Raw genomic sequence first — 22,868 nt, forward strand, 5'->3', positions numbered from 1 at the left:
GGGGCGGAGCGGCGCCCCCATCGCGGTCCAACAAGCGCGCCGAGCTGCGGAGAAGCAGCTGAAACCGGTTTGGATCGGGCGAGAGGCGCAGGGAAACAGCGGCGGCGGCGGAGCCGGAGCCGGGAAACCCGGACGAAGAGCGTGTCCACACTCAAGGTGCCACGCCGAGCCCGAGAACCAGACCCCAGCCCAGGATCAGGGAGGCAGCAATTCATCCCGGGGTCATCGAGGGATCCCTCCAGGACCAGGGACCTGATTCCATCTGAGATCCAGGGATCTAATGCTGACTTAACAACCGAATCCAGCTCAGGACCGGGAAGCCCAAATAATCAGGTAACTGAAACCACCCGATGGCCCCAGCTTTAATGTTTAAGCATTTTAAAATATGCACAGTTGGATCAAACTCCCAGGAGCCCCCAGAAGGAGGGAAATGAGATTTACCTTTTAAATGGGTCCAATGTTCTGCGCCTGTACTACTCTTCAATTAAATTTTATCTTCCTGACTCATGTGACAATATAATAGCCGGGACCTATTGCCCCCTGCCAGTTTATAGAAAATTCTAACAGGGATTATCTTGAGCTGCTGGCAAAGGGAGTTTTGCTGTTAATCTACATTTAACTTGAAGGATTTTATAATTTTTTGCTTATCTGTTTAAATGATTCAAGAGCTGAAGACGTTAATCCAGGATCGAATCCTGAGGAAGAAAGAAAACATGGAGGTTTTTCTGGTAAGTGAATGCACTTTCAATAACAAGGAGATAAGGGAATATTGGTAGCCGGAGGAGATCAGGCTATCAGGAGTTTGGAGAACTTACTCTGGGGTTGAGTTTGTTCATGCCTGGTCTGTTCCCCAACACTAACTGCAGTCCTTAAAACCCACCAAAGACTCAACGATTCCGCCAATTGACCAGCAGTTTACCGAGGGAGAGAGATCCCTTGGAGCAAAATTAGTTTCTCACTCCTTCCCCTCGTTCTGGATTCATACACCTGAGTAAATTCAAGGAATACAAATCTGTTGAGTGCAATTTTATTTTGGGCAGGTTTTGTATCCCTCAGCCTCCCAGCATAAAATCACTGGAGAGGGAGATTCTTGCTAAGTGCGTTTGGTAAAGAAGACTTCCTTAACGTGGGGCCATGTCAGCGTTCCCAACCTTTTTTTATGCCAGGGATCCCGACCATTAATTTTGGGAACCTTGCGCGGTGACCAGGCAGCCTACTGGTATGGTCTCTGTGATTGCTGGTACCTACCACATTAGGTGAGCGGACTCTGTCGGAGCAGACTCACACAGAAAAAACCAGCAGTCGTGGCTGATGAAATGGGCTGGGGGTGGAGTCTGTGCGAGTCAGGTTTCCAAAGCAGAGCTTAGCTTCTCAGTACTAGAGTGGAACTGGTTATGGGCGGTAAAGCTGCTGATACATTTCCCAACCATTGCCTTGGTACTTACGGGAAAGATAAGTCATGTTTGTTTACTGAAAAAAAAACACAACTTGTGGTTTCATAATGCTTTTCACAACTTGTAAGGCCAAGTAAGTTTCCTTGCAGCCTCTTGTTGTTTACTTAGAATATTTTGAGATGCCTCTTTTAAAGTAATATATGGTAAAAACAAAGACACTTCAACTTTCTGAGTTGTTTTGAGCCTTGCTCTAAGAAGGTTTTGACCCTGGCCAGCGAGATTTCTAATCCATTCTCCTAAAGAACAATGAAATCAGGTGGGGTTAGTGAGAGACAGTGGGCTGAATGGCCTTTCACAGTGTTGTACTGCTCTAGGGTATACCACCCGGATCAGTGCTGTGACCTTTGCCACATTAACTTAAGAGTGTCCATGGTCTGATAAGTAAGTTTGTTGACGACAGGAAGATTGGTGGAGCTGTAGATAGCGAGGACGGTTGTCTAACGATACGGAGGGACATGGCTGGAAAGTAGGGTGGAGAAATGGCAGATGGAAACCAATCTAAGTAAGTCAATTTTGGTTAACTTAATACTGGCTGGGCGTGTCGAGTGGGTGGCAGGGACCTTTAGAACTGTTAATGTACACAGGGGTGCAAGTTCATAGCTCCCTGAAAGTGGCAAGACATACAGATAGGGAAGGAAAGGGGCATGCAGGGATCTTGACGATAAGAGTTCGCACGTCATGCTGCAGCTGTACAAGACATTGCTTAGGCCACTTGGAGTATTGTGTGCAGTTCTGACCACCACAGTACGGAGGGGTAAGGTAGTGTTAAATAGAGCGCAGAAGAGACTCACCAGAATGTTGGCTGGAATGGAGGGCTGTAGTTACCAGGAAAGATAGGCTGGGATTGTTCTCACTGGAGCATGGGGGGCTGAGCAAAAACGTTACAGCGATTTACAAAATTATGACGATTATACAAGTATCACACGTGAAATGCTGGAGGAACTTGTTAAGTTAGGCAGCATCTTTAGAGGGAAATAAACAGTCCTCATCTCGGGCCAAGAATCCCCATTGGGGAAAGTCAGCCTTTTTTCAAGGGTGGGGGAATCTAAAACCAGAGGGCATGGGTTTAAGGCGAGCAGAGGAAACGGGTGCTCCCGTTTTAGGTCGTTGTAAGTTGTCGTGTGATTAGGTTGGGGTCAAATCGGGTTGCTGGGTGGCGCAGCTCGAAAAACTGGAAGGGCCTATTCTGTGTCGTATCTCCCAAGTAAATAAACTTCTGGAGGAGGTCTGATGGGAAATTGTTCTGCACAAAGGGTGGTCAAGGTATGGAACAAGCTGCTGAAAAGGTGACAGAGGCAGATATGATCACAGCATTTAAAATCCACCTGAACAGGTACATGGGGAGAAAAGGAACAGCGACGTGGGCTCACTGCAGGAAAATGGATTAGCACAGTTGGGCATCTTCGTTATAGTATAGGAAATGCAACAGCTCTTGACCAAACAACAGTCTGATCATGACCAAATTAATCTACTTTAGAGATCTTTGGCAATAAACATTTACTCCCCAACTGTTTTTCCAAGGAGCACATTAACCTGAGACAACGTGCAGGATTTTGAGTGAAGGACCTGTCTGGAAGATGGCTCTCCGAGCTGTGTAACGCTCCATCAATAAGGCTCTGGGAGTCGGCATGGAAACTAAAGGCTCAGTCTGTGTTAGATGAGCAAAGGTCAGACTACAGAGGTGGGATCCATTTACCCTGAATGGTCAGAACAGTTATGGGTATTACCCAGAGATCGATGGTCCTCGGTTGCAAGAAGCAAGTCTGAGAGCCAGTTTGGGTCCAATGTAGCCCCTGGAGTCAAATAGCAGTCAAGGAGAGTGGCCACAGCAATCAGGGTAAGAGCAGGGGGTCTCCTTCCCTTCTCATCCCTGGAGAATGGGAAGACTATGGACTGAATGTCTTCTGGGTCCGGTTGAGGGCAGCTGGCATGCACCTTGTTGATTGAGGGTTGGACCTGACGCCCCCGATTGTGTATCCTGCACCTGCCCCTCTCTCGAACTGTATGTTACTGGTGATGTTTGTGAAAGGACACAGACAGGAGGGAGCTTCTTGTGACCGTTCTTTTGATTCCGGGATTTACAGACAAATGCAGCAGAGAGTGGTGGTCTGGGCTATAAGTGAAGATAGTGCAACAGTGCACAATCTCTAGGGCTCCTGAGTGCCCAGGCAGGGAGGAAAGGGAATCAGCAACTCAGGACAGGTGCCTCCCTCTCCCTCCCTCCCTTTCTTCTTCTTCTCCTTCTCCCTCCCCCTCTCCCTCCCCCTCTCCCTCCCCCTCTCCCTCCCCCTCTCCCTCCCCCTCTCCCTCCCCCTCCCCCTCCCCCTCCCCCTCCCCCTCCCCCTCCCCCTCCCCCTCCCCCTCCCCCTCCCCCTCCCCCTCCCCCTCTCCCTCCCCCTCTCCCTCCCCCTCCCCCTCCCTCTCCCTCCCCCCCCTTTCCTTCACCCCGCTGCACTACATTATCACACGCACGCAGACGAGACAGGCCTCCTTCACGCCCTCCATTCCTTGCAATGTGATTGGCCATCGGCAACATTAAGCTGAGTGTCTTGTTTCAGACAGTCATAGCAGTTTGTGTCAAGACAGGGCAGCTTTGAGATCTGACACAGCACAACGGTGTCTAACAGTGGAAACATTTTGTTGATCATCAGTTTGTACCAATGTGTCTTAATAAACCACCTATCAACTGTTTTTGTTCCCAACCTGAAAACAGATGATTCTTGAGAAATACAAAATGTGTCTCAAAAATAAAATCTAGGGGTATAAAGTATCAAAATCATGTTTCCAAGCAGAAATTCAGCTGATGCCTGGCCAGGCTGTCGTGGAATGAGGGATTGAGTTGGTGAGGCCTGGTATTGTCTGGAGTTCAGGAGAATGTGAGAAGACTTCATTAAAACTTACAAAACTTTCAGTGGGCTCTCAGGGGCAGGTGCAGGGACAGTGTGTCCCCAGCCTGTGGGATAAGACCAGGAGCCACAGTCTCGAAACGGTAGGTTGTTCAGGACTGAAATCAGGAGCAGTTTCAGCACAGAGGGTGGTGAATCTTTTGAGGCCCCCTCTACCCTGGGGGATGTGGAGACTTCATACTGATTCCATTTAATGGCTGTTAAAGGCGAGATGTTCTGTTTGTGCCAATGTGCCACAGTCCAAGGGTTGTGTTTCTGTCATCAACATAGCATGCCTACAACCCACTGACCCTAACTGTACGTCTTTGGAAAGTGCGAGGAACATGGGACACTCAGTGGAAACCCATCAGTCACGGGGAACGTGGCGTGGATTGAAGTCCAGTGATCACTGGGTCGGGAAAGCAGTTATGCAAACTGCTACACTACTGCGCTGCCCTTAGCCAAATGATGATGTTTAGCAGTAGGTCAGGGCAGGCTCGAGGGGCTGAATGGCCTACTCAGCTTCTATTTCTTATGCCCTCATTAATATTTTCTTGTCGAATCTATTTCTCTGTCACATGGGATATAAACTGATAAAAAAAACCTACTCAAGGGTGTTATCTTAGTGTGTAACTGTGGGTGTTGTTATTTGTTCACACGTCCATTAAAATTCATGCATGAAAGTTTTTTTTTACACACCACTTTAACTTGTAACATTGACAAGTCCCAAACTGAGCTGTGGGGTGAGATTGCTTATACTGGTGGGGAAGGTAGGGGTGGAATTGTGAATACAGTTTGAGTACCCCTTGTCCGAAATGCTTGGGGCTGGAAGTGTTTTGGATTTTGGGAAATACAATGAGATAGTTTGGGATTGCCATCATTTCTGGCACTGAATTTATGTGCCAAACAGGAAGCAGTCTTTGTCACCACACATAGGTACTGATGCATCCATTCAGTGTGTTAGATTTTTATCAGTGACGATCTTAGCAAACTCCTCATTGAATTTCTCTGCAGCTTCATTATCAGGAGATGCTTTATCAGCGCAAATATTTAAAAATTTAATGCCGTGCCTTTTCTTAAATTTCTGCAACCAGCCTGCCGAACATTCACAATTACCTTCAATTTTCAATTTGTCGCGATGGATCTTTGCTTGTTTCATGATCAGCATACCATTAAGTGGCACGTTCACTCTGACACTGACAAATCCACTCTTTTACTACACGATCGAGATCTTAGTTTTTCTGCTTTATGCAGGGTGAGGTCACTTCTCGGAAAGGCCTGTGGTGCACAGAGAATTACGTATCACCCGGGAACCTTCCCAGTGCCTTGTGGAATTTTCCATCATGTCAGCACTGAGAAAAAGCTTCGGATTATGGAATTTTGGATAGGGCGGACCCAACCTGTAATGTTAAAGTGTCGAAGTGTTGCTCAGGCTGATCATTTTGGTTCACATGCTGCAGTGCAGATGATTTGTTTAATTGTCGTGAACTGTGTCAAGGAGGCTGAACTCACTTTCTGTTTGCTGTAAAACACTCTGTCATCTTAGAATCCTGTGGGTTTGCTTAACTATAAACACGAGATTCTGCAGATGTTGGAAATCTTCAGCAACACACAGAATGCTGAAGCAATTCAGCGAGCTCAGGCAGCACCTACAAAGGGGGAGTAAACAGTTCACATTTTGTGCCAAGGCCCTTAATGAGGACTAGAAAGGAAGGGGCAGAAACCGGAGTAAGAAGGTAGGGGGAAGTGGAAGGAGTGCGGGTGATAGGTGATACCAGGTGAGGGGGAATGTGGGTGGGAGAAGTAAGAATTGTAGAGGGTACAACTTTGCAGAGGATTGCTCAGAATTCCAAATAGTGTCAGTTTTTAAGTGTTGTCTAACCGGAGTTTCATAGAGCTGCAACATTACCTCACAGTTCTTGAGCTCAGTCCCCTGACTAATAAAGACCAACGCACCAAATGCCTTCTTAAATACCCTACCAATTTGTGTGGCAACTTTGAGGGACCCCCAAGATCCCACTGTTTCTCCGCTCTGCTAAGAACTCTGTACTCTACCTTTGAGTTCAACCTTGCAAGGCGAACCACTTTGTTGTACTATAGGAAGGATGTGGAGGCTTTGAAGAGGAAATGAAAGTGAACAATTTAAAAACTAAGATTTGAAGTTTCCTGATGTATGCCTCGGGCTGCGAACAGGGGCCGATGATCATATTTACCTGGGATGTGGAAGAAAACTAGAGCGCCTGATGCAAACCACACAGGGAGAACGTACAAACTCCACGCTGTCAGCATCAAGCCTCTGTCAGGCAGCAGCTCTACTAGCTGAGACACTGTGCTGTTTTTTTGAGTTGTGAAAAATAATTGCTGGGTGTGTCTCCACTGGAAATGGCATCAAACTGAAGTCTGTATTTAAATGCCTCCAGCTTCCCCCTCCCCCCCCCCCACTCGCAGGAAACTGAAGTTCATGGATTTTATTGTAGAATCCCACTGGTTGTCCCATCTCCCGGGGGAGGGAGTGCAGCAGTTTCAGACAGTGCAAGCAGAATACAGACTGTGACTCCAGCTCCCCCTCACAGCAGGGGAACTGTTCACAGTGTCAACAGCAGCCCTGCCCTGGGAACATTATGTTACAGTATGGCCAGTACATGTTTATTTTTGGTGACTTGTGCTTCACCCAGGGCTTAATGGAGCCCCCAGAGTCACTGCTGGTGGATCCAAGCAAAGAGTGTGAGGAAAATTGAAGGAAGTGTGAACATGGACGTGGACCAAATTTCCCGTTCGTTGCATAATTCCGTATGCACTGCTCCCGAACTCCGAACGGTTGTACCTCTTTTGTGTTTAAAAAGAGTGATGAATCAGCGACAAGGACCTGTATGTTGTGCCGTTCATCTCAGAACATAGAGTGATAGAGCACAGATAAAGCCCCTTTGTCTCAAAAGTCTGTGCAAAATACAGTTCCAGATTAACCTAATTCTCTTCTGCTTGCACGTGCTCCATATCCCTCCCTTCCCTGCTTATTCATGTGTCCGAAACGCAACAGCCTCCTAAACACCATTATTGTATCCGCTTTCCCTGGCACCCACCACTCTCTGTTTTTAAAAGAAAACACTTGCCTCTCATATTTCCCTTAAATTTCCCCCCGCACTTTAAATACATGTCTTCTAGTATTTGAACTGTCAACCCTGGGACACTCTACCATATCTGTGTTTATAATGATCTTATAAAGATCTATCAGGCCTCCCAGGCCCCAGAGAAAACATCCCAACATTGTGTTTAGTTCATATCCAGGTGAACCTCATCTGCAGCTTTTCCAAAGCTTCCACATCTTTCCTCTAATGGCGTGACCAGAATTGCACACAATACTCCCGAGTGTAGCCTAACCAGTTTTTTTTATAGTTAATAACATTTTTCACTGTCTGTATTTTCTGTTCATGTTCTGGTTTTGCCTTGCTTTGCCAGTGTCACCCCGTGCTGAAGGCCTTCATGTGCGGATCTCTGAGTGGGACCTGTTCGACGCTGCTCTTCCAGCCCCTGGACCTTGTGAAGACTCGCCTGCAAACTGTGCAAGGTTCAGTGAGTGGGTACGTGTGCACCGGGAGTTCACCGGCAGTCTTGGCATGGGTTCATCATGGAAGAGTGAGAGAGTTAACCAAGGAGAGGAACACATCTAGTGGGCCTGGGGGCATAGTATTAAGTGTGAATGGCCTTAGAATGCAGACATCTTGATGCAGGCCAGTAACAAAGGTTGCGGGCAGTGAGACTGATGATGTCCCACGATCAATTTGAGCTTGATTCGTCGCTAACTGGAGACTGGACTTTCAATTTTGATTTGAAGCCCAGTGGATATGATCTGTCCAGCTCACTATTTATATCCTCACACAAAGCCGATCCCCACTCTCCTTCAGATGAGAAACCCCATGGTTGATTGCCATTTCTTTGCTGGTCATGGTAAAGGAACAAAAGTAGGATAGGCCAGTAAACCTTATTGGGAGATGCCAGTGTGTGAACGTTGTGTGCTTGGTTGTAGTGCCCTTACTGTTAAAGGTGTGTTGATGCCAGGAATGGTCATGTCAGCAGTTTGTAGATGCTCGATTTGGAATGGAATTTAAAACCATAAACCTCTCCACTGGACAGAAGAGTGAGTCTCTGCTAATACCTGTTGCAGATCACTGCAGGTTAATCTTTGGTGACAGACACAAGAGACAGCAGATGCTGGAAAGCTGGAGTAATACACAAAGTGCTGAGAAACTCAGTAGTTACGGACGGAAATGAATAGCTGAGATTTCTGGAGTAGCTCTACAGTCCAATCCCTTCCATAGATACTGCCTGAGCTGCTGAGTTCCTTCAGTGTTTCCTGTGTTACTAATTCTTGGTGACATTTTGCTAAGAGCATTTTCTGTATCTTATCATCAGGTCTGGGCGTGTTGGAATGATCACCATTTTACTGAATGTTATTCGTACTGAGCGAATTATTGGATTGTGGAAAGGAGTGTCTCCGGTAAGTGATTGACGGACTAGATCTTTGCGTTTTACCGCATGGTTTAAGTGCAGTGCCTGGTGCTCACCCACTATGGGTGGATGTGGGGTGGATCAGCTGGCTTCAGTACCTCCAAGCTGAGGGCTGGTAGATGACAGTGACCAGGAACAGGACCCACTTTATCAGTCACCTATTCATCAAACTGGCATCAGAGAGACTCTAAAGTCTACCACCACCAGCACTACACGTTACCTCTGAAGCTCCTTTCCTGTAGCTATCCAGCTTCTCAACAAAACTCACTCGGGCATAATACCCAACACAACATCCATTAAACGGTCTTCCCTGCTCTTCTTGTTCTGTTGATGATTATTTAGTCTGTTCATATATTCACACTTATTTAAATTTGATTATTGATTAGTAATAGTCAATAATTACATTTAAATATTTGTGCTAATTGTTGAATGTTCATGGCTGTTTGCACGATGGTAAATTATTGGTTGCTGTTGTGTTGTCTGTTATGGCATTGTCCTGTGTCTTATGCATGGCACAGAACCACAATTAATTCTGGTAGGTTTCACTTATTGGCAATAACGTGATTCTGATTCTGATCCTGTTGGCCCTTCCTCTGGGCTGGGCAGAGGTTGATACTCCCGATGAGGCTCTTTACAGTTGAGCAGCCAGCAATACTTATAAATACTTTTAGGAGGCCTGTCTGCCTACAGTGGTCATCTTTGGTAAGATACTGAGTGTGAGCATCCAGCAGAAATGGGATTAAATAAGGGTATCAGAGGATCTGTAAAGTTGTAGCAGGTAGAATTGAGATACAGGTCAGCGATGATCTCCTTGTTTGGCGGAACAGGCCCAAGGGTTCCATAGTTGGCTCTTGTTCCTAAATATTCAAGATCTGTTGGGGTGATTGTGTACTGGAGTTGAAGCAGACGTGGCATCAGGTAAGATGGCCATGTGACCCCCTGACCCTCGTGCGAGCTCTCCAACTGGACACTAATTAATGCCTTGCACTCTGTGCCCTCCAAGAGGACCACGACCCTGACAAGGTTTGGAGGCTCACGAGCCTCAGTGACCCGGAGAGCTGTGCTGGCCAGAGTCAGGGCTTTATGCTTTGGCTGTTGGTAAGGTGGTAAGGTCACCCATGCCAAACAGGTCAAAGGGTAGAGGACAGACTAAGAGTGGTTACCGGTCCTCCAGGTGTGGGGGTTCAGCTCAGGGCTAACAACCCTGACTGGTAAAACCAAATTGTTCTGGAAACAGCAATGGAGATTCCTTCTATATCTGAGTATGACGGTATTCCTACACCCATTCAGGACTTGCGTGACTGACATCAGTGAAAACCGAGAGGAGGCTCCTGACATGATGAAGGAAGCCCTGAACACCTCCAGAGATGGAGGACCTTCATTGCTGCCCTAAACACCAGCGGTGTAACAGGAGCAAGAAGAAGACTCTCTGTGGAAAGTTATGCATTTCTCTTCGTCATGCATCTAACCTTTGTCTCTCCACTTCGGGCCACTAAGAACAACCAACCTGCCTTTAACAATGTCCTTTGCAACAACACAGGCTCAGGGTTAAACATGAGTATGACCACCTTTCACTTGAGGAGGAAGCAGCTCCATCTCTGCCCAGTGACCACCAAGTAGTGCCAGCACCACATTTGACCCAGAGCTCTATGTGTGGGTAAAGAAGAGTGACCGGGGAGGTAGTGGCTGTGTTTTACAAGCTGTGTGTTTTATTCTACATGTTGTCTGTGAGTCTCTGAATTAATTTTCCCTTCTCTTCCTCATTGCAGTCATTTGTCCGATGCATTCCCGGTGTGGGGATTTACTTCAGCACACTCTACTCCACGAAGCAGCACTTCTTCAGGTGAGCCAGAGAGCTGAGCAGATTTTACCACCTTAACCTTCTGCCTCTGGAGCCTGAAGTTCAAATCTAACCCAGGATGAAGCTAGTGTCTCTTCAGACTTTAAGAGCGCAATGTGAAATTCTGCTTCAGTCAACACTTCGGTGGCTGAGACAGTTCAGAGGGAGCTTCGCTCCATAGTCCAACTCGTGCTCTTTCTACCATAAAGATTGTTTGATGGGATAGTGTAAAGTGTCACTCTTCATTTAAAGCAGTGCTTTGTCTGCCCTGGGACTGCCAAATACTTAAAATGGGCAATCTGGAGGGGAGCTTTATTCTGCATGTCAGTTCATGCTTAATTCACATTGATGGGAGTTTTTCTCAGAGTATAATCCATGTAGGGTGTGTGCTGAGAGAGAATGTGAAGATATGTGACCCGGTGTTGTATCTGCCATGGGAGTATTTGATAAGACAGTGCAGGAAGTGATGTGGTTTAGAAGCCCTGGGAGCCTTTTATGGGATGGTGTAGGAGAACTTTACTTATATCCAAGCCATACTTTTTCTGAAATAAAGACATTAAATATTGGAAATAATCAGCAGGTCCGGTGACATTTGTGGGGAGAGAAACAGTTAATGTTTTGAGTTGATTCTTCTCATCAGGCCTGAAACATTGACAATTTCTCTCCCCCCAGACTCTGGCTGACCTGCTGAGTGTTTCCCAAGATTTTCTGTTTTTAATTCAGATTTCCAGCATTTTTCTTTTTGCTTTTCATTCCGTGTTTTATCTGGATGTGTTTGACAGAAGCTCACCCCTGATGCATCGACCCAGGGAGAGTTTGATGGTGCGGCAAAGCTTTAAGGGTGGAAGGGTCTGCAGTTCTTGTGATGGGATTGGGGCAGAGTGATGATGGCGGAGATTTTCAAAGTTGATCAAGTGATGTCTCCAGCAGGGAGGGACGATGGTCTTATGGGACTTCTGCGCTAGGGAGAAAGAGGGAAAGTGCAGAAGAGTGATAGGTATAGCTTCTGATGGTGCCTCTAACATGTTGGACTTGCATCTACTATATTCAGAATGTATCAGTGAAATATTTTATTGAAGGAAGCTGCGTCACTCCCTGGAACGTTACAGGAGGTGGGAACAACGTGGGCAAAATCTATACACAGCCTGCAATGGGCATTGAAATTGCCTCTTGCTCATTGGCACCATGGCCCTCGTCATTTTATGGAATCACAGTGCCAGGGTGGTGAGACCACAGAAAGGAGGGGCGCATAGGGTGCCCATGCTCCCAGAGTGCTGTGCCCCTGAGCACTAGGTCCCCGCTGTCCATCCTGCGAGGGGGTGACGCTCCTCCCATGTGTCTTATAAACTGTTTTTCATCTCCAGCGAGAGGAGCCCAACGGCGCTGGAGTCGGTGGCTTTAGGTGCCAGCGCTCGCACTGTAGCGGGCATCTGCATGTTGCCCGTAACCGTGGTGAAGACTCGATACGAGGTGAGTTTTGTGGCTGGTTGGGTCTCAGGGCTGTTTGGTAGATATGTGGCAGGCACAGATGGGTGGGCCAGGGCCATATGTATCCAACAGACCTTTACCTCGGGTCTTCGGAGTTGAGAAGAACGAGGGGTGACCTTATTGAGACACCAAGATCCTTCGGGGGGCATGACAGGGTAGACGTCAAGTTGTTTCCACTTGTGGCAGAATCTTGAATGAGGGGACATAGTTACAGAATTAGGGCAGTCATTTATAACTGAGGAATGAAGGAAATTCTCACAGAGGGTGGTGGATCTCTGGAATTCTTTATCCCTGAAGGTTGCAGATGATGGATCTTTGGGAATATTTGAAGAGGAAGCTTGTATATTTTTGAAGGCTCAGGGAAATGATGGCTGGAGGGAGCTGATACAGAAGAGGAGATAAGGTCTGGGGCAGATCAACCATGATCACATTGAAGGGGACAGGCTTGATGGGCCAAGTCGCCTCTTCCTGCTCCTGTTTTCTCAAGTGTTTTAATACTACACTGCTGATGCTGGATGACAGGATAATTGGAAACTGGGAGCAGGGTAATTAAAGGCAGGAACTGGTGTTCATCTGGAATATGGTAAAAACTGACTCCAGCTCAGGCAGGGGATGGAATTCTGTCTTTGTGGTCGTTGGACTGCAATGTGAAGTGAGTTTGGTAACTGAGTTCTACTCAGATTGGGTGCTCTAGGCCATTGCAGTAACTGAAGTTTCACACTGCTTTCCAAGGCTATACCAGACACTATTCCATTCATATATCAGTTTATCAGTTCCTGTCCTTTTTTAAACACTGCCTTCAGTCTCCCAGTCCCTCTGAAAACTTATTCCAAATAACTTCTACCTCAGCCCAATCTCTAATCTCTGCACACTCAGGTCTTCGGTATCACTTGCTGCCTTCTTCAAGGTCCTTCGCTCCCTGCTCCCACACATCCTGAGTTGTGTTCTGGTTCAGTGCAAGTTGTGTAGAGTTGGGAGATTGAGAGTAGGGATTCCACCTGTGATTCCAGCACCAGTAGGACAGAGCAAAGGCAGCAATCAAACGACAGTCTCTTTTCCAAACCCCACACTCCAACCACTTCTAGACCAACAGCAAATGGAGTACGAGGCATTTGTGTGGGTCTGTGTAGGGTCTCTTTCCAAGGGGGGGTGTGCTGTGGTCGTCACATCACTTGCATGGCCTGGTCACTGGGATCGTTCGAAGTCCCCAGCACATTTTGAAGAAATGCAGGACATCTTCCTGGTTTTCCAGGTTAACCTTCCTTCCTTCAATAAAGTGAGATTGACGTTGTCTTTTGCTGCCTGAGTGACAATATGGCTGCTACTTTTGCTGGACTCCGCTTAAAACAAAAACTTTACATTCTGAGTCTCGTGGCTTCTGAATGTCCCAAGACAGCCTATAGCCAATGAAATGTAATGTCTAGTTTTACAGATAAAGCTGGCAGCCAAATTGTACACAGCAGGAGCCGAAAGCTCAATTGGGGATTTTGTGTGAATCAAGGTGCCGAGGAAGCTCTCTGCTCTTTGGATAGGATCTGTGGAGCCTTTAAAACCATCCTGAATAAGAACACTGCCTTTCCCATCAAAATACTGCCACCGAGCGTGTATTACGTGTCCAAGTCTCTGTAGTGAGGCTCTTACTAAATGTTTCCAATTGATCAGGATTTGAGGGACCCTGTAAGATTGTGATAACTTGTGAAAGATCTTGCCAGTTGTTCCAAAGGGCAGCGGTGGAATCACGCAAAGATGTGTAACTGCATCTGGAACACGAAGGAAGATGGGAGCTCAGGAAATGGGAAAAGACAATTCCTCACAATTTGTGTCTGTGTCTGCAGAGCGGGAAGTTTCGATACGAAAGCGTGTTCAGTGCTTTGAGAAATATCTACAAGACTGAGGGTGCACGGGCGCTGTTTAGCGGACTGACAGCCACACTCCTCCGTGATGCCCCCTTCTCCGGGATTTACCTCATGTTCTACACGCAGACCAAGAAAGCAGTGCCTGAAAGTACGTGAGGGTGTTTGATACAAGATACCAGGGTGGGAGGGAGGGGGACTGTTGTTTCATACAGACATTGATTACATTGTGCCTGCTTTGCATTGCAATATCCTGGCACCAAAGGTAAGGCAAAGACCACGCTCTCCATTATACCCCAAACATTCCAAAATGGGGATCTAGTAAATGGAGTTAGTGATTGTCCATAAGTATTTTCTTTCTCAACTTGTCACATTTTAATTACAGGAACAGAAGGAGGCCAGTTATCCCGTCAAATCTGCTCTATTCAATAAAATCATGGATAAGTCCTAATCACAGCCTCAGCACCACATTATAGGAACACAACTTTATATATCCTCTTGCCAAGGAAAGCCCAAACAGCCAAGACCATTACAGCTACATAGAATAGTACAACACAGGAATTGGCCCTTTGGCCCACAATGTTGTGCCAACCCAATTAAAATAGTTATTATTCGGCTCTAACTTCTCATCTTTTTTTCCGGTCCTGATGAAGGGTCTTGGCCCGAAACATCGACTGTTTACTCTTTTCCCTGGATATTGCCTGACTTAATGAGTTCCTCCAGCATTTTGTGTGTCTTGCTTAAATTAGTAATCAAATGGCTAACTGAACTAATCTCTTCTGCTACCCGATGTTCATTTTCTTCTATTTTCCTCACATTCACGTGCCTATCTAAACGTCTCGTAAAAGTCTCTAATGTTTCCCCCACTCTAGGCAGCACAATCCAGGCACCCACCACTCTCTGAGTAAAGCGAAAACCTGCCCCTCGCATCTCCTTTGAAATTAATGCCACTCACCTTAAATGCATGCTGTAATTGTAATTGGCAGTGTCTATTGTACGGGTGGAAATGTTAAAAAGGAACAAAGCAACTGGCCCTGTTAAATCAGGTCTATCTATTTATTTCCTCCTTTGGACATCTCAAGAGTGAATGATTTCTAGTCCTCTTGAAGAATGTGAGAATTGCCTGGAGTAGAGAGAAGTTTCCTGTTTTAGTGGCTCTTGAGGCCAGGCTGATAAACATTGAGGAGCTCAAACAGCTCCACTTGTTATACAAATTACTGATCAGATTTGAATATCTGCAAGGAGGTGATCTTTTGTACTCTCAGGAACATCTGTCAAGGAACCAGTAAAGTCACAACTATTTAATTCCAGTTGAGAGCAGAGTAATTTGAAGCTGGAGGGTCACGTGAATAGAACAGACAAGCTAACGTTATCACCATCATCATTGTCACACATCTATTCCATTCACACCTACTCCATTGTCCATTCAATCCCATCCACCTCCAGGCCACTTCCTTCTCTTGTCACCCACACCCCCACCCCACAGTAACCTGGTAATCTGAAAGAACAAGAGGTTTTCTTCCTCATTTTTGGTATTGGATCTTGGACAAATATAGAAGTTGACTTCTCCTGTGTGTTGAGGCTTTTCCTCATTACCCAGGTGAAGATAGCTCCCAGCCCGTCAAATGTCACCTTTTGACAGATGTTGAACTAATGCTGGGTGAATTAATCCAAAGGACCCCATTGAAATTTCTAGACAAGTCATCCCTGGTGCTCTGATCACTGTTTGTCTCTGAACACACAGCACCAGCAATTCATCTGGGGGACTGGGCAGACTCTGTCTAAAAGACTACACCTTCAACACTGCAATAGTGCCCCCAGTTTTGGACTAGAGTATCAGTACTATGCTGAAGTCTCTTCTGTGGTTTATGAATCCCCAGTGTTAACTCAGATAATATTATCTACATCCTGCCTTCCAAAGGGGCATAACCTAGGGCAAGCACACCCCAAGAAGAGCTTACACAATTGCCTCCTCCTGTCCGACACAACCAGACCAGAACAGTTTATCCCGCCACTCATGAGGGAGCTGGAAGAGGCTGAGCTTTTTGCCATGTGCTCTTAGAATGCAATGGAAGACTGATTCAGTACCAACTTTCAAACTGAGATATGGAGAAAGCCCAGAAGGTTTAATTGACTAGCAGTCTCAAAGAGATGGTACTTGCACAATAAAGCCATGAGATGTAAGATGTATGTGTTGGTCTGCAGGAGCACCATCCTAGTTTATGACCATGACAATAGAGAGAAGTAATTAGAATGGGAAACGAGCTACAATGAATTAAGGTCTGTAGACAGTAACTGTGCACTGTACACATGTTGGTTTCATTGAGATAGTGAGATTATGAATGTGTTACTTGGCTGGGCTAAGTGTCATTGATTGAAGTGCTTTGTATGGTCAAATCTAATTTTCCTTCTATTATTCAGACCGGTACGAGACGCCGATTGTCCCTCTGATCAACTTCAGCTGTGGCATCTTCGCAGGCATTTTGGCTTCTTTGGTGACACAGCCAGCAGACGTCATAAAGACACACATGCAGCTGTCTCCCGAGAAGTATCGGCGAGTTAAACACACCATCGTTTTCATCTTTGAGGTACAGCCACCTGGCCACAAACATTTCTTCCTCTGCTCCTGATGAATTTTCAAACACTTTACCTTCAAAATGCTTTAAAAAAAATGGTTTTCATTTCCCATCTTCAGCTATTCTGTATGCAGACCTGGTTCTGAGGTGGTACCATTAGCTCCCAATGCATGCTGTCCTGTCCAGTGTCACACATGCCTTTCAACACCCTAACATCTGTACTGGAGCCAAAGGAGAAAATGACATGGGAGCTGGCAGTGGTTTGAGAAGTGCAGTGGTTTTATTCTTAATTCCTTCATGGATTGTGGATTCACTGGAGAAGGCAGATTGTCTGTGATTGCCTTGGTGGTATAGCTGCCTTATTGAACAACTGCAATCTCCGCTCCCATGATGCTACTGAGTTGGGAGTTGGGAGTTACGAGTTTGACTTGGCTGTAATGAAAAGAAAATGACATACATTTCCAAGTGAGGACAGAGTGTGATTTTGAGAAGAGCTTGGAGGTGAGACATGGAAATGTAGGAATTGCTTCCCAGTTGCTTTGCCCTGATTTTCATGAGTATTTTTGAAGTTGCACTGAGCCAGGCAGGTGCTGAGTATCCCACCACACTACTGACTTTGTAAATAGTGGAAAGATTTTGTACAGTATGAGTGAATTTTAGAACTTAAAGCTTCAGGGTCTGTCAGTAGTGGGATGCTGGGACAGGTATATTTTATTTTAAATTATATTTATTGAGAGATACAGAGTGGTAACATGCCCTTCGAGCATAACCAGCGCGCACAGCCCAATTACTCCCACGTGATCAATTTACCTACTAACCTGTATGTCTTTGGAATGTGGGAGGAAACCAGAGCACCCAGCGGATACTCTAACACAGTCATGGGGAGAACGTACAAACTCCTTACAGACAGCAGCAGAATTAAAACTGGGTCACTAGCGCTGTAATAGTGCTACAGTAACTGCTATGCTACTATGCTGTCCACAATGTTACCGTAATGCCCACTATGTACAGTGCCTATAAAAAAACTATTCACCCCCACCCCCCAGAAATTTTCATGTTTTATTGTTTTACAACATTGAAACACAGTGGATTTAATTTGGCTTTTTTTGACACTGATCAACAGAAAAAGACTCTTTCATGTCAAAGTGAAAACACAAAATAATTGATTGCATAAGTATATATTCCCTTCAAGTCAGTATTTAGTAAATGCAGCTTTGGCGGCAGTTACAGCCTTGAGTCTGTGTGGATAGGTCTCTATCAGCTTTGCACATCTGGACACTAATTTTTCCCCATTCTTCTTTACAAAACTGCTCAAGCTCTGTCAGATTGCATGGTGATCGTGAGTGAACAGCCCCTTTCAAATCCAGACACAAATTTTCAATTAGATTGAGGCCTGACCCTGGATTGGCCACTCCAGGGCATTTCCTTTGTCGTTTTAAGCCATTCCAGTGTAGCTTTGGATTATTGTCTTGCTGGAAAACAGATCTTCTCTCAAGTCATAGTTGTTAAGCAGACTGCACCAGGTTTCCCTCCAGGGTTTCCCTGTATTTTGCTGCATTCATTTTACCCTTTACCTTCACAAGCCTTCCAGGGCCTGCTGCAGTGAAGCGTCCCCATAGCATGATGTAGCCAGCACCATGCTTCACAGGAGGGATGGTGAGTTTTTTTATGTTGTCTGGTGGTTGAAAAGCTCAATTTTGGTTTAATCAAACCATAGAACCTTCTTCCAGCTGACTTCAGAGTCTCACACATGCCTTTTGGCAACCTCTAGACGAGATTTCATGTGAGTTTTTTTTTCAACAGTGGCAACTGGTGAAGCACCCAGGCAACAGTTGTTGTATGGGCAGTCTCTCCCATCTCAGCTACTAAAGCTTGTAACTCCTCCAGAGTTGTCACAGGTGTCTTGGTGGCCTCCCTCACTTGTCCCCTTCTTGCACAGTCACTCAGTGTTTGACGACCGTCTGCTCTAGGCAAATTTACAGCTGTGCCATATTCTTTTATTGATGATTGACTTAAATGTGCTCCAAGGGATATACAGTGACTTGGACATTTTCTTGTATCCATCTCCTAACTTGTGTTTTTCAATAACTTTTTCCATGGAGTTGCTTGGAGTGTTCTTTTGCCTTCATGGTGTAGTTTTTGCCAGGATACTGACTCTCCAGTAGTTGGACCTTCCAGATACAGGGGTATTTTTACTACAGTCAATTGAAACACCTTGACTGCACACAGGTGATCTCAATTTAACTAATTACATGACTTCTAAAACCAATTGGCTGTGTCAGTGAAGAATTGATGTGTCATATTAAAGGGAGTGAATACTTATGCAATCAATTATTTTGTGTTTTGTATTTGTAATTAATTTAGATCACTTTGTAGAGATCTGTTTTCACTTTGACACCGAAGAGCCTTTTTCTGTTGATCAGTGTCAAAAAGCCAAATTAAATCCACTGTAATTCAGTGGTGTAGAACAATAAAACATGAAAACTTACGGGGGGGGGGTGAATACGTTTTATAGGTATTGTATACAGGCAGTGAGGTAATGGAATTGCTGCATGGTGGAATGCAGACATCATAGATAGGTTATAGAGCTGGAGGATGTTACAGAGATTAGTTTGGGGTAAGGCTATGAAGGAACTTGATAACTATATCGAGAATTTCAACAAGTAGATACCTGGAGAGTGAATGCCACTGTAGGTCAGGAGATAGAGGGGTATTTGTGAACGAACACAGGCAGTAAAGTACTTAGTGAATTAAATGTGTGTGTGTTGAGGGAGACATTTTAGTGGAACATAGTCCCTCAATACTGAATGGGGAACAATTGAGGCTTGAGCTTCTTCTTGGTGGATTGTTGGTTTGATTTGGAAGCAGCACCAAAATGTTAACTCTCCTCTCTTCTGCCCGCAGAACCATGGTGTTGTGGGATTTTTCCGAGGAGCCGTCCCTCGTTCATTGCGGCGCTCACTCATGGCTGCCATGGCTTGGACAGTGTATGAACAGATGATGACCAAGTTGGGCCTCAAGTCATGAAAAGCCGGACAGTTAAAGGAAGAACCTTTGGATAACGGAGAGAAGAGACAATGTCACTGGAGTTTTGTGTGCTGAGACTTCAATAGGCTTGAAGCCTTTGAGTGTGAACAGTGATACTTTTTCTTTGGTTTAAAAAAAACTGGCTTCATAGCAGGGTGAAGTTTACACCGTTTCAACCAAGCCAGAGAATTCCTAGTAGTCATGCAGACATCCACAGTAACCTCGAGCCCTGTGCTGTTCCACTGAGGTTATGTAACAGCCAGAAGTCCCCGTTTGTAACTCTGGAACCTGCCTGACCTTTTCCCAATTGACCTTGGGACAGTGGAGATTAAGCAGCAAAAGAAGGTTATTAAAATACTGCAGTCAATACCATTTGACGGAAACCGTGCGTCACTCCTATTGATTGTGACCAAGCCCAGTTAACGGACAGAACAGAGGAGTATTTGTCCTTGTGTGAGATAAGAATGCAGAGATCACTGTGCCAATTGATCTATTTAAATTTTCACTTTTCCTGCATTAAAGAATCATGCTTTATTAAAGAGTACATGTGTATGAATGCAGCGTCCTCTGACATGCCCAGTCATTCACATCAGGAATCCACAGTGTTAGGTGAATTAACTAGTGTTAGGCTGCTATTGCCTGCTGATCCCTGAATGGAGACATGGAGAAAAATGCACCTGTTTCCTGCCAGTTAACGTTTTCTGATCCTGTCCTCTACTTATACAAGTGTGTTGGTTGTAGGATTGTCTGTACGGATATCAGGCTCTCTAATGAAGAGCAGATGTTTGGGACGAGAAGATACTTGGTCACTCAAGGATGAGGCTGTATCATCAATGACTGCTGAGGGGTATGGAAGATGTAGTTGTGGTAGAGGTTGGATGGGTTAGTCTCTCGTACATTGTACCACTATTTTAGCATGGTGAGCACAGGAGGCCACATTCATCATTTTTATTGTGGCAGACGGTCTGATGCACAGAGGTTCATCCCTCTGATTCAAGGGCAGTTACTCTCTATCCTTCCTCCTCCCCACTTCCAAAGTACTTAACCAGAGGTCAGCAGCTCTCCCCACCCCAAAGGTTTTTTTGAAGAGTTCTAACTTTAGATTCTTGTAATTCACTCCACTCCTGCCCCAAAGCTTGGTCTTCAATGAATAGCCTGCTTTCTGAACCTACAATTTCATTTTCTTTGCTAACACTCCTTCACCTAACACTTGCCCAGAAGATTCCCACGCAGGTTTCTTGTCCCTGGGCCGGGACAACACAGAGAATCATGTTGCTTCAGTCAGACTTGGGCTGAGAGTGACAAGCGGTGGAAAACACCAAGCAGAGACCATAGACAGCAGAGTTCAGATGGAGAAGATTCAGTTTTTATCTTTGCAAATGGTGTGTTCTTATTTCATAATAATTAATCTGAATGGCATGGTGCTGAATTATGAATTCCACTACTGTTGTGCTGACTGGGAAGAGGGAAGTGGAATTATAATTGTTGCTGTGTGAGACATTTTAACTGTAGTTAATAGACTTTGGAGTATTATAGTGTTCCAGTGTGATGCAGAATGAAAGGTTCTTTTGATTGGAATCTGCTTCATCTGGTTTGGCGCCAGTGCTGGAGTGGTAGCCGACACAGAGATGGAGTGCCAACAGTGAGGGGGAGAGCAGTACTAGTGAGGGGAGGGGGTGAACTGGGGTGGGGTGGCAAAAAAGATATTGCCTGTGAGGTATTCTATAGGTGAGCGTAGGAGTAGCATAATTGACAATAATATGGCATCACTGAGGAGACTGAGTTGCTCTTCAACGTAGTCCAGTTTTGACCTTTTAGAGGTGTGACCTTCCTGCCGTGTGTCATATCTCATGAACCTGTCTACTCCAATCCACGAACATCCAAGCAGCCCCCAGCTGATGCATGCCTTGTGTTCCTTATACTCGGGGTAAAGCGATGAGTCTGGTAGATGGGAGTGGGCTGCTTTTGGTACTGTTGCAGGTTAGGAACACCAAAACTTTGTACTAAACTTTTATTTCAATGCTGCCTCTGGGCTCCAAAATGGTCCTGCAAGTCAAAAGCTTCACAATGGGATGATGTAATGGTTTTAGCACCTCTTAAATCCTTGTTAAGTAATACTAATGTAGTGAGTCCCATTAAACCAACCCTAGGTATTTTGTTATCCTGCACTGTGAATATTTGGTTTATTCTTGGATGGTTGTTGAACTTGATTCCAATCACCAACCCCAGCCTTCCCAAGCTCACCTGGTCAACTATCAGTGAAGTGAGCCTGATGCCATGGGAGCTGCATGACTGAGCCTTCTGGACCTCTGTGAGGCTGCTGAGGACATTAATGCACCCAAACTAATCCTGATCAGTACTGTCACTCAACAAACACATCTGTAACTCATGTCGTTTTAAAGATTGTTGATTCTAATGTTCAACATGTCTCGTCGTAATGTTGAATAAAAACAAAATGTGCAATAATTGTCTTTGGGATAATAAATGTGACAAAAGCAAAGGACTGCAGCTGTTGAAAATCAGAAATAAAACTATAAAATGCTGAAAATATCGGATACATTTTTGGAGAATTATTGTTCCAAGTGAGTAATCTTTGATCAGAAATGTTCACTGTTTCTTAATACTACCTGACCCGTGAGTATTTTCAGCAACTTAGATGTTTATATCAGTGAGTGAAATGAGTTGCTTAATGTCAATACAATGAAGCTGAAGGACAAGTCAGCCATTCTTATATGATCTTGCTGCAATTTCAATATTAGGGATTGCCCCTGCTACTCTTGTCTCAAGCACTCTACTGGTGAAACTTACTTGCAACAAAGCTTAATTAGATAGGGCTCTAAAAAATGTCCTGGGGGAAGAAGATAAATGTAACCATATCTGACTTTCTTTCCCTCTACAACAATACAAAGATATTGGCAGTGCTGAATAATCCCAATTTAAATTTGGTGTATGAACGGATTTGACTGATGTGTAGATGAATTGAAGTAATCATGTGCTATCCACCCTTCACCCTCTGCATCGTTGTGCAATAGCACCATATTGCCAAGAGCCCAAGGTTCAGTTGACAGAAGTAGGTCACAGGCCCATTAAAGAACGTTCAGATAATCTATTACTAGAAAGTATAGCCTTGGACTGGGCAGCAATCAGCCTTTTATGCTGACTTCTCAATTGCAACACTCAAAAGCCAGGTTGAGGACACCTGAAAAAGTAATTTCTTGTAAACGGTATTGGGTGTAGAT

The 22,868-nt window shown here is 45.2% G+C and overlaps 1 protein-coding gene across 1 annotated transcript; it reads left to right on the plus strand.

Moving 5' to 3' along the window:
* The first annotated feature begins 16 nt into the window (after window positions 1–16).
* On the plus strand, window positions 17–22,194 carry slc25a38b (solute carrier family 25 member 38b). Its single transcript, XM_063062654.1, has 9 exons — window positions 17–333; window positions 667–728; window positions 7,796–7,917; window positions 8,750–8,834; window positions 10,615–10,688; window positions 12,050–12,155; window positions 14,009–14,177; window positions 16,448–16,614; window positions 19,507–22,194. Exons 2-9 carry the CDS (start codon window positions 714–716, stop codon window positions 19,627–19,629), a joined length of 861 nt encoding a protein of 286 aa, XP_062918724.1. The 5' UTR covers window positions 17–333; window positions 667–713; the 3' UTR covers window positions 19,630–22,194.
* The last annotated feature ends 674 nt before the right edge of the window (window positions 22,195–22,868 follow it).

Source organism: Mobula hypostoma, chromosome 11 (genome assembly GCF_963921235.1).
Source record: "Mobula hypostoma chromosome 11, sMobHyp1.1, whole genome shotgun sequence".
Classification (NCBI taxonomy): domain Eukaryota; kingdom Metazoa; phylum Chordata; class Chondrichthyes; order Myliobatiformes; family Myliobatidae; genus Mobula; species Mobula hypostoma.

Coding starts and splice junctions, on each gene's coding strand:
- slc25a38b (XM_063062654.1), top strand. Junction 8,835..10,614: donor TGTGGAAAGGAGTGTCTCCG/GTAAGTGATTGA, acceptor TCCTCATTGCAG/TCATTTGTCCGATGCATTCC. Junction 12,156..14,008: donor TGGTGAAGACTCGATACGAG/GTGAGTTTTGTG, acceptor CTGTGTCTGCAG/AGCGGGAAGTTTCGATACGA.